Consider the following 12649-nt stretch of genomic DNA (forward strand, 5'->3'; position numbering starts at 1 on the left):
TCTCTCACGTCTGAGTCAGAAGGTTGTGGGATCAAGGTCTTTGAGCTCACAGTCTATGCTGACACTCCAACGTAGTGGTGGGGGGGAGTGCTGGATAACCGTAGGTGTAAAAATCATGTTAACATTTGGGTTTAATTCTAATAATAATCCTTGCATTTGATACAGCGCCTTATCACGTCTTCGAGACGTCTCCAGGCGCTTCACAAGAATATACTGTAAAGTGAATTGACTGTATATTTTGTGGGCGAAACCCGGCAGCCAATTGAGCACCGCAGCGTCCCACACACAGTCGCGGATCGAGAAACAAAATAAAAACAACTTCCAAATAACGGCTGGGTTTTATTGCAAATTTATCTTAAATTCAATTCTTCCCTGGTGGAGATGTATTGCTTCCACCAACCTCTGACACTCCATTTGCTGATCCTGTGCAAAATTGCCTTAACCAACAACAAGGGCTCAAATTCAGGAATTTTATCATAACCTGTTGGATCACTTGAATAGAACGACCCCTGATATATTAATGACTGAAATAGAATCCATAATAGCTTTTAAGCGAGAATTAAAAAAGTATTTCATGAAATGACGTTGGACAGCAACAAGGAAGTGGGACTGAATGGGAAGCTCAGATTGCTGACCAAGACATTGACGGAGCTACATAGTGATGTGTTTCTACTTCTATACTGTACCAAAGAAGCTCAAGTGTTTGTTGAAGCATTTTTTTTGGTAGACGGATCACCGACAAGAATCCCGGCCTGTTTTCTAACCTCATGCCATTGCCTTGCAGATCTGGCGGCTGTTGATATTGATCAGTATGACAGCCACACCATTGCTGAAGCACTGAAGCATTACTTACAAGAGTTGCCTTCACCTGTGATTCCACCAGTTATATACAGTGAGCTGGTCTACACTGCCCAAGGTAAAAACACAGCGAGGACGACTGGCGTTGAGCTTGTTACATTGGGACACAATTGCACTGTGTCCCCCCCGAGTCTCAAAGTGATTTCTGCAATGCTCTGACCTGCATTACTGTGACCAATTTATGATGTTATCTCGTTAGTTGCACCACCTTTGCAGCAACTTTGTAAGCTTTTCGCAACTGTGGACTGGAAGACTGAGCCCATATGACAAATACTGACTTAGAATACTTTGATGTTTTACAGTGTTTCATTTCTGATCGTTTGACTTCTTTGCACATAAGTTTGTTCCATCTTGCAACCGAATCTGACAAAGTCAGAGCTCAGGCAATTGTGAATCTCACATAGATTTCAGTCACGTGGGCGGTGCTCCTGGGTTCCACTAAACTGAGCAGCTATTCAGTTATTTTTACTAATTATTTATTTATTTATTTAATTGATTGATTGATTAATTGATTAATTAATTATTAATTGGAAGGATAAGACCACAAGTCGGTCCCCCCTAATTCGCCAGCACAACCTCAATTCACCACCACTGTATCCACACAAACATGGTGTTGCTGTTGAATCGAATCTAAACGCATTTTGAAGCTCTTTGCTTGTTACTCGTGTGGCGTGTGTCGGCCTGGCCCAGTTGGTAGCGCTCTCGCCTCTCGAGTCACAGGATTGGGGGCTCAAGCCCCACGTCAGGTCTTGGAACTAATATAGTCTAAGCTGACATTCCAATGCAGTGCTGGGGATGTGGTGTGCAACATTGTTGGAAGTGCCGTTCTTGAGGTGAGATGTTAAACCGAGGTCCTGTCTTGCCTGTTCAGTTGGACGTTAAAGATCCCATGGGACTACTCCTGGTTAGCAATCCCCCAGATAAACTGGTCATTGACTTCATGGCTGTTTGATGTGCGCAAATTGGCTGAGACTTTTACCTATGAATACACAGTCATGACAATCTAGCCTATATCCTGTGAAGCGCTGTGAGCCAGGATCAGGTGCTGTATCAAATGCAAGGATTGTTATTATTATTATCAGAATGTTAAAACAACTGAAGTGTGTGCGCGATGCTCACCCTATGAGGGTGGCAGTACTGACAGAGATACACGGCTCGCCTCTGTGATTTAGCTTGAAGGAATGGTTGGTTGGGAGCATATCAAAATGAGGGACTGTCGACAGGTATGATGAGGGTTGGGATGAGGTTAAGCACAAGCAGTCTGTGCGGCCCACACAATAGAGCTACTGTAACATCAGTTTTTATTTTGTTTTTATCGCCAGACGCCATCCGGCGTGAAGTGCGCTATATGAAATGCAAGTTGTTGTCGTCGTTGTAGGAGACTTGCTGTAACTGCTCACTGTGTCTTCAGACACAACATTCTTATTAAAAAATCAAACCCGGCGTCTCGAAACCCATGCTAAGAATAATTTATTGTTACTTTTTTAAAAAATAAATTACTGGGTAAGTGATTTACTTATCCCTCCGATCCAATATTCAAGGTACTGATGGATCGCTGTAATACAGTGATTATTTTTCCAATCTCGGACCCTGGTCTGGTCATCTAAACGCTGACACGTGGTAAATGTGTCATTTTCACCCTAATAAAATATTACTGAACTAAGATATCAATCAGCTGTGAGAGATATTAGACCGTGTGTATATAGCCAGTGTTCAGGTTAAGCAGGACAACATTTTGGATATTGCTCCAGAGGAAAAAAGGTGGTGGCGAGGAGAGTAGTGGCTTCACAACGTTCCAAAAACATCAACTGCTTTTATTCCGCAGACAGTTTATTTATGTATTAGAATAAAATAATCCTTACATTTGACATAGCAACTCTCGCATCGAGATCACGTCTCAAAAGGCTTCATAGGATTTACAGCATAGAGTAGTGACTCTGCGTTTTATAGGTGCCTGAAATGAGGAGCCACAAGCACACGTTTCAAAGAAAAAGGAGAAAATAATCTTCCCAACAGGAGCATAAATATTATTTACAAATCCTGACTGGTTTTAAAGGCCTTTTTTTTTCCATCAGCAATTTCACCCCCATCTGTAGTCAGAGGTAAAAACACAGTGACGTTTAGGGCTATTATGGGACACTTGAGGTTCCTTCTGTAACCCTAAGGGCAAAGAAATTACCAATTATATTTCAAATGTTGCACTTAAGATTTGTTCGATTGCACCCCTAGGCTAAGCTCAATAAAAAAAAAGTATGTTTTCGAGCAGAGAAGCTGGGATAGAAACCGTTCATAAAGTCATCGAGCAAGCCTTTGCTGTGTCGTGTCAGAGACAATATTCTTTATTACATTCCAGGCTAATGCTGGTGAAAGGTGTGGCAGACTTTCTGCTAACCGTAGTGACTGTGACGCTCCCAATAAAGAGATGTTCCCGTTGTGATGTTTGCCTGCAAGTACGTAGTCACGTGGAGTCCTGTAGCTCAGTGGTGAGAGCACTCGTCTCGCAAATGAGAGGTCTTGGTTTCGATTCCCGGGCGCTGGGCGAAACGTTGGGCAAGTTTCCTTACTCCACATACCTCTGTTTAGGAACACATTTGCCAGTCGATTGGTGGGGGTAATCGCTTTTCTGTGGGTAATAATCCCTTCAAAACATTTTTAAAAAATAATAATAATAATTTGGTCACTCACTCCACGACTGTTTGTGGGACGCTGGTGCCCATTTCACCCACAAAATATACAGTCAATTTACTTTACAATATATTCTGAGAAGCGCTTTGAGACGTCTCGAAGACGTGATAAGGCACTATATCAAATGCAAGGATTATTATTATTATTATCACATCCTGCCAAGCACTTGGACACGTTTTGATGGTTTGATAAGATGCTAAATCAAATGCAAGGTTTATTATTAATATTCTTATTATTATAAGGGCACATTATCAAAGCAGGAACCAGACAATTTTGCCCACTGTCTCTCATGAATAGCATCCAACAATACTTTTCTTGCTCTGTTGCAGCGATCAGCAGTTAATAATAATAATAAATAATAATAATCCTTGCATTTGATGTAGCGTGTTATCACGTCTACGAGACGCCTCAAAGAGCTTCACAGAATATACTGTAAAGTGAATTGACTGTATGTTTTGTGGGCAAACCAGTTTACCCAATTAACTGGGAAGAATGAGCATTGCAGGAAGTGCAAGAGTGCTGAGGGTGATTGTTGTTCAATCATTTCCTCTCAGCCATTTCCCCACCTTTGAAAAAAATCCAAAGGTGGGCAAATGGTTTCGAGACATCAAAAGAATTGGGATGAAATCTTTAGGGCTTTTCTTCACTCAGCTGAAAGATTATATTGAACTTTTCAAAAGACATGTCCTCAGGGCAGTTCTGCCTTTGTTGGTAAACCCACGCTCCATAATCCTTTTTTTATCAATGCACACATATGAGACTGGGAACTCACGTTACACAGTCTGATTTAACAGCTCCATATTTATTAAATAATTAATGCAAGTCAATGTGGTTCAATTTCCCCAGAAAGTTTTAGACGGGCCTTTTTTTTCCAAATCGTTCATCTGTTTACTTTCCCTTTATGTCTGGGATCTTTCGATCATGGCTTAGGTGTGAAGACGGGATTAAATGATTGGTAGCATAGGTCGTGCGAAGCTCCAAGGTCTGAGCTGCTCTTCTGATATAATATGATTTAGACCGGGGTATGCCTTTTTAAGACGCAGGATTTTAGCTTTTCGGTTGGATCATATGTTGTTGCTCCAGTAAGTTTGTCGCAGTTTATTTGCAACAAGACAACTTTATAATAAGCAGTGTTGTGTAAAAGTCGGGGTGACCTTAATCGTGATGCGATTGCAGTGAGGTTGGGCTCCAGTTTCCTACCCGCACACTGTCTCAGTCGGTATTCAGTGTGGCACTGAGTCATGCAAGGCAGGGCGGTTCCAGTTTAGGATCTGGGGGTGTGAATGGGTTGCACCTCAAAGGAACAACAAAGCTTAGCGCCTCTCCTTGTCTCGTGCCCAGATACATAGAACAATACGGTGTGGGAAAAGGTCGTTCAGCCCAACTAGCCCAAGTGGATGCTTATATTCCACACCCTTCCCGTTCTCCTCTCCTTCACCAAACTATTCCCTTCTCCCTCATCCGTATATCCAACTTGCTCATGCGACCGAGCCTTTAATTTTAACTTGTACTCATCCCCCTCCAAAGAATATTTTCACGCACCGCTCATGCAGGTCAAGCCATCAAGAGTACCACTATCTGTACCCACTGTAAGCTTAGTACGAGCAGTAATATAGACTGACTGTAAACAGAGTTATTTGTGGCAGCTAAGATTACAACTGGGTCTGATTACACTATATAAATGCAGACTGTCCAGTGGGGCTGGCGTGAATGACGAGTAATATTTATCCAGTGAGCAGACCTAACTCACTTGACACTTGAGCAGCAGAGATGCTGGTGCATTGGAGGCAATAAGGTGGATGAGTTGTGTAAATATTGTCTCACGCTGGATCCCGCGGAGTATACTATTTACACACGGAAAAGTACTGAGAAGAGTTGACATTGGGTATCCACACGTGTCTTGGCCTTGCATCAGATTTATTTCAGCCAAAAGGACCATTAGTTAAGCGCATGTAAATGGCGGTGTTCATTCTACATGTTGTTTCCATGTTTGACATTTGTGATAGTACCTTATCGCATTGTCAAAATACCTCAAAGAGCTTCGTAGCATGTCCTGTAAGGTGTACTCTGCATTTAGAGGCGAAGGCAGCATCCAATTTAGACACATATTGTTTGGACCCATTGTGGCCCTGCTTTTAATCCCTTATGTGCCAACCCCATGTCCTTTTGGAACTCTTTGGGTGCTATTGCTCCCAGAAAATCTCGATGTTTCCTGCAGGGGTCTCATTTACGGCTGGAGATAGGCAAAGCTCCTCTTTTTTTGTCCATGAATAACAAACCATCTCTGTGTGGTTCCATTCTAGACAGGTATCGAATTTTATAAAATAGAAATTGAATACCCTGCTCTGTCTATTGGGAGACAGGAATAATTCAACAAACGGGCTGGTGCTAATTGGTGCAGGATCTTTACAAAGAAATAAACCATCAGAGGAGAGGAAACCTCTGATAATAAGCACATCAATAGATCTATCTGCTGCTTGGAACAAAGACGCAATGTAAGCATAAAGCCAAGGAATTTCTCACTGGTCACACAAGGAAACAAACTGATTTTGCGATCAAAGCACCAAGACATTTTGACTTGTCACCAATATTTATCCTTCGCTTTTTACAGTTGTTTAAGTCAAAAGGCTATCAATATAATTCAGGATCGGCTTACCGGAGAGTTTATTTGCATTTCTGGAAAGTAATAATATCTTTATTTATATATAAATATCCGTTTCAACCGCAATAAGTAACAGACCCTGAAATCACAATATTGAAAGTGTAAAGACTATGGAAAAGCCTGTAATGGGTCAATTACCCTTCGTAAGAACAGAGCCTGAATGAATTTGCTTAAGACATTCGGAGCAACAAATTCCTCCCAAAGCAGTTAATAATAATAACCCTTGCATTTGATATAGCGCCCTATCACATCTTCGAGATGTCTTAAAGCCCTTCACAGAATATAGTGTAAAGTGAATTGACTAAAGAGTTAAAGAGATAACACAAGGCTTTAAAAGTGGGGTAGGAAGGAACAACAACAACAGAATTGTAAAGCGCATTTCACGTCAGGAGGAAGGGACTCTGGGATGCAGTTCCAAAGTAAGACGGGGGAGCAGAGTCAGATGAACCATCGAACATTGATGGTGGATGTGAATTGTATAGGGGATATGATGTAAGCTGGTGTTTGAGGAGCAGGAGTGACCAGGTCAGTAGGTCAAAATCATTTCTCCCTTACCAAAAATAAGCTTTGGTGGATAACTGAAACATCTTTGTGAAAGCGTGCTAATAATTCATACTTTAAAACGGGGCGACATTGCTCAGAAGAAATACGAGCATTGAAACCAGCTGGCCTCAGATTGGCCCTCTGGAGAGATTTAACCTCCCGAAGGATCGGGTCGTTGGGACAAGCAGCTGGGAAGAGTTGAAAGTTCATTGCAAGTTCCCACTGTGGGGGAACCCAGCATTGTAATCACTGCAAGCACAGCAGCGGGGGAGCGAGCGAATGTCCCAGACAGAGACAGCCCCATGTTGGATCAAGGGCAAGCTTTCGACCCCTTAATTAGGCTGGACTTGCTGGGGTAGGCCTTCTGCCATTCATCATCCATGAGCGTCCATCCCAATGACCTGTGAACTTTCACTGTTTGCTTTCTTATAAATCCTGTAACAAGATATAGATCCATCACTGGGTCTTGTCAGGGGCAGTGACCATAAAAATGTTCTATGGACCAATATGTGGCCCACATCTAAAAACACACAGGTCAGGTACTTTGGTGTCCTCTTTAGCAATGCCTATGGCTACCTTTTCCATACTGTTTATAGGATTTCCAGAACGTTCCGGTTTGCATTTGTCTTTAGAAATGTATAAGTGTAGAATTCTGCACACATTTATTTTGGAGTTAGGTTTAGAAAGTGGGATTTTGAATGAAAAACATGGTGCACACCTGCCCCTCAATCCCTATTATTGGCTCTAAAGCGCTCCAAGATGGCCTATGGCGTGAAGGGTGCTATATAATTACAAGTTGTTGTTGTTGTAGTTGCATTTGCTGCAGGAAAACCTATTGCTGTTTCCTCTTCCCCTTCCTCCCACCCCACCAACTCGAACGCAAGTGCATCTCACCCCTTCTCTACGCGTTTTCATTGCCCCTTTCACCCAAGATCACAAGAGATTTAGATGAAGAAGATCCTATCACCTCATTATAACATCAAGCTGTTTCCTCAATGAGTCTAGTGTCCTTGTCTCAACCACATTGGTACTAAACTGTCCAAACTGTTGGTTAATCATATGTTTCCTTACAGATTTCTCACTATTCCATTTGCTTCCTTACACGGCAATTGTTCCAGAGCACTTTAATTGTACTTTTAATGAACAGGATGCAATGTGACGGGAACAAGAGTAGCGATAATCCTTCGAGCCTGACCAGAAATTTACAATCTGAGTTAACGAGGGACAAACAGTGATTACTTTGGTTTGTGTTTCTCAAGCTCTGTAATTACTTTGTGTGAAGATTAGGTGTCCCGTTTGGCTTCAGAGCATTATTTTTCAATCTACGCTGGAAAGTGCGCACGTTTCTTATGTGTTTATATTATAAAAAATCACTTGAAATTCATCCTGACCTGAGGCCTTGGCTGCTCAAATGATCGAAAAGATCACTGTCTCTCTGGGGATAATCTGGGAAGAGCATTTTCATCAAAGGTGGATTGGGTTTCCCCCTGTGAGGGATTATGATCAGAGGAATATAGGCACTGACTGCAATTTCTTAACTTCCTCATTTATTTCAAAGGGATCTGTCTGTCTGTGGCAGCACATCCCGGTCTCTCTGAGAGTGGGAACACTGTCCCATCACAATGTGATGTTCCCCCTTGTGTATCTTTGCCTCGTGCAAGCACTTGCCGTGGAACTGCCCATCGCAGTGTGAGGCAAACAAACGGTGAGGGAGGTGCAGAATCCGAGGTTAGGATATTTCTAACACTTTTCTAATTTTGTAGAGGACCACCAATGGTTCAAACCCGTCACTGATATCCACAAAATATACAGTCAATTCACTTTACAGCATATTCTGTGAAGCGCTTTGAGACGTCTCGAAGACGTGATGAGGCGCTATATCAAATGCAAGGATTATTTATTATTATGAACCAGTTTCAGGAATCTCAATCCTCTTCCTACCCTCTCCTTGTGAAGAGGCCTGTTTTCTGGTCTCTTTTGTTGTCTCGGATCCTGCAACCCTTTTAAGGTGCTTTTTTTCTTAGACTTTGCTCCTTCTACTCTCCATTTAATAACATTGATCCCTCAATTCACAGCTGTTTGTGGGATGTTGCTGTGCGTACATTGACTGGCACATTGGCCTACAAATATATATATGTGTGTGTCAATGACAATTTGCAATAACTTCTGTGAAGCGCTTTGAGGCATCCTCTTGATATGAAAGACCGCTGTTTCGAAAGCAAGGATTAATATTTGTTCCACGTACAGCTCTCAGACTACTGTATAAATAGTGGAGCTCAGCCGAAATTGGTTGACTCCAAATGTGAATTCAGATTTTGTAATGATGCGATTGATTTTTTTTTAATAGGCGACATCAGTAGTTTTCACACCTGTCACTGCAGTTCCATGGATGGTTCGGAACAGATCTGAGCTGGCCCCAGTTCAGATCCCTTTTGGATTCAGACACTGTCCTTCACCTCACGTCTGATAAAATAGAATCATATGTGTAGGCTTTTCAATGCCCTTCCGTGAAAAAGGGATTTATATTTCCACAGGGGAGGCTGGCTGGATGACTCATGAGCAATCAAGCTGCAAATGAGATACAGTCAGCCTCGCTAACAGAAATAATAATAAAAGAAATCAATGCCAGTTGAATGCATCGAGGCTTTTGTCGGTCAGCCTCTCTCGTGCTTTTTGAGCATCGACTATATATCGATGGCTGAAATAGAATAGTGGGAAGAAAGCATTATGTGAGCTGTTGTGATAACAAGGAAGGGTAGAAATTCCATTCCGTGCTGCACCGCTGCCGAAGACTAGTATGGGAAATCCTGCTAACGGCCGACGGCCTCTGACAATACAGCAATCCTCCAGCATGGAATTAATGTTAGCCTTAGAAAAATCCCAAACATGGGGCTTGAAACCACAACCTTCTGATTCAGAGGCAAGAGTGCTACCAACTAAGCCAGGCTGCCACATGTGATGTATGTGGAGAGTTTACCAAAGTCCTGATTTGAATCAGTTATTTCTAAATTGAATTCTGGCATAAGCTGAGAGATCAAAGCTGATGAGCATGATATATGATGAATGATTTGAGCAAAACAGCCTCTGTAACCACAGAAGAACATGTTGACCTATCAGTTACCCCAGGAGCATCTAGTACAGAACATGGAAAATAGACCAAAGCATAACTGGCAATGACAGTTGTTTCGTCATCTCTGCTGAGTACGTTTGTATAGTTCAGCTGTGATGATCCCCAAATAAGCAGGAATGAGGTTTGAGAGATTGAGCAGAGCAAATTATGATAATAATCCTTGCATTTTATATATGGCCTTATCACGTCTTCGAGTGAATTGACTGTATATTTTGTGGGCAGCCAATTGCACACAGCAGTGTCACACAAACAGTTGTGGATTGAGTGACCAAATAATTATTTTTTACTTTTTTTATTTTTTGAAGGGATTATTACCCCCGGAAAAGCGATCCGCCAATCGACTAATAACCGGGTTCCCACTTACTACTAGGTAAACAGAGGCGAGTGGAGTAAGGAAACCTGCCCAATGTTTCGCCCTTCCTGGGAATCGATCCCAGGTCCTCTCACTTGCGAGGCGAGTGCTCTAACCCCTGAGCTACAGGACTCCGTAAGATCAAAGACTCTGAGTCTTCAGCGCAACATGTGAACTTTTCTATTTGCAATGGGTAATATACGACTCAGCGCACAGGATAAAATGGAAGCAGCGTTGATTCAATTGCACAAATGACCAGCGGAGGTCTAGAGCGCTTCCTGGAGTGGGAAATGAGGCACAAGATGCAGATCCACGTGAAGCATACTTACTTTATTGTCCACCCACCTTATCCATGAGTGCTCGCGTGGCTAATGAAGGTTAACCGATTGCAGATACACGCATAGACATGACCAGGAAAATGGGGAGACCTGGCAAAGTCTTAAAGAGTGGGTAAAATCCGGGGCATTGTCGGACTGCTGTAAACTCATCCAAAAGAATAATCGCTGCATTTGACGTAGCACCTCATCACCTTATCAAAATGGTTGAGAGCGCTTCACAGTACTGCACGTACTGTGTGTTTGTAGGTGATCGTGGCAACCATTTTGCACACAGCAACAGATGACTAAAGGGTCTGACTCCACCAGGACAGCCCCCATGATGGTTCCCTTGGAGTGTAGCCTCCAGATTTCCTGGAGCCATCTATAATAACTCTAATTGGCTTCTTTGCCCCCTCGTGGACTAATGTACTACACCGTTGTCTGAGTGCCCTGCCTTATAGCCACGCTTACACTCACACTTCATCCCCTTGCATTCCAGCGTAGGCGACTGGGATAAACAATAACAATCTCAAAACATTTTTTTCAGACAATTACCACTTGTATCTTTCCAAACTTCACATTGTTGCTGTCGGGAATATACTTTCAGTGGCGTCTGTTGTCATTTCCGTTCCTGTTCCCTCCCCCTCACACATTCCGGACTTTGCATTGAGTGGGTGTGCATCGGTGTGGTTTGTGCACGCAGGTGGATTACAGTAACCAGTTGTTAGAAGCTACGCGAGGCTGCCTAGTGGCAATTGTCCCTCTGCTGAAACCCTTCTAACCTGCCCGCTCCCTTCACTCAGTAGACACCGGCCTACTTCGTGTGCCCCCTGCCCTATCATCAATGCGCAAACTCCCAGCCATTGTACCTCTGCTCACTGGAACTCCATCCCAGAGTCCCTACGACTTGCCTCTCTGAATTGTCCCCTCTCCCCCTACTTTCAAAAACTGCCTCGAGACTCACCTCTTTGACTATGCTTTCGGCCGTTGCCGCCTTCTCTCTGAATGGTCATTTCTGTGCAATAACTATCAAACGTTCTCTTTGGTAATCTATCCATAGCACAATTCCCCATCCCATTTACCTCTTCCCACCACCCCCCCCACCCAAAAATGGTGACACATCATGGTGCAGCTTTGGTGTGTGGTGATGAACAACAACATCAACAACGAATTGCATTTATCTAGTGCCAACAGCTTCCAAGTTGGGTTAACTTTTAAAGGTTGAACTGGTCTCCTTCTGTTTGACTCAGAGATCCAGAACCATGACGAGTGCGTCCAGCAAATTAAGAGGATCGTGGAGTCTCCCAGTATGCCACAGCAACATTGCCTTATCCTCCAGTGTCTCGTCAGGCACTTCTGCAAGGTCTGTCAGACTGGAAGCAACACCCAGCTCACACCCAGGCTCCTGGGAGAAATCTTCAGCGACATCTTGTTCAGGCCTTCACTATTGAGGTAAGTGAACTGGCTTCGGAGACGAGCAGTGGTCCGAGAGAATGGTTGACCCTGGGCAATAGGATCTCGGTCCCACGCTCTCGGAGAAGCTCTCTCCACTTTATGGAGCAAGGGCGGGTAATTGGAGTTGAGGTACAGATCAGCCATGATTTTATAGAATGGCGGAACAGGCTCGAGGGCCTGAATGGCCTCCTCCTGTTCCTGTGTTTCTATTCCACCGCTCAGCTATCCAACCGAAAAGGAAAGTTAAAGGGAGCAGCCCTAGAAGGTTTGGGTTTTGTTCAAATCATTCTCCCAAGTTCTAAAGCTTCCCTGGCTGAGGAGAAGAGTTGCCCAGGTCTGGTCAGTGGTTCCAGAGAATGTACCAAGTACGCAGGCTTCGCACGAGTCTGAAGATAATCTAAAGCCTAACCTGAGTGTAAGAGAATCATCGAATCTGAGAATATTTCAACGCAGATCAATGTCGTTTGAATCACACACTCTCTAATCCTGTGAGCCTGCGCTCCCCCCCTCCCCCCAAGGCCAATCCGGCCTTTTTATGAATTAGATTCCGATGAACTCAATGACCAGTTCCTCTCCCACTATCTCCCTGCTACCTCCCTTCCCACCCAAACCCACCCACCCCCCCGGGTTAATTTGCTGGAATGTTT

At 43.4% G+C, this 12649-nt stretch overlaps 1 protein-coding gene across 1 annotated transcript in view; it reads left to right on the plus strand.

Moving 5' to 3' along the window:
* The window catches only part of pik3r3b (phosphoinositide-3-kinase, regulatory subunit 3b (gamma)), a 187469-nt gene that overhangs the window by 81084 nt on the left and 93736 nt on the right, over positions 1-12649 (plus strand). The window contains exons 4-5 of the mRNA XM_007899869.2: positions 785-916; positions 11798-11999. Of these exons, the coding sequence (XP_007898060.2) occupies positions 785-916; positions 11798-11999 (334 nt within the window). The remainder of the gene's footprint in view (positions 1-784; positions 917-11797; positions 12000-12649) is intronic.

This window comes from Callorhinchus milii, unplaced genomic scaffold (assembly GCF_018977255.1).
Source record: "Callorhinchus milii isolate IMCB2004 unplaced genomic scaffold, IMCB_Cmil_1.0 Scaffold5, whole genome shotgun sequence".
Taxonomy (NCBI): domain Eukaryota; kingdom Metazoa; phylum Chordata; class Chondrichthyes; order Chimaeriformes; family Callorhinchidae; genus Callorhinchus; species Callorhinchus milii.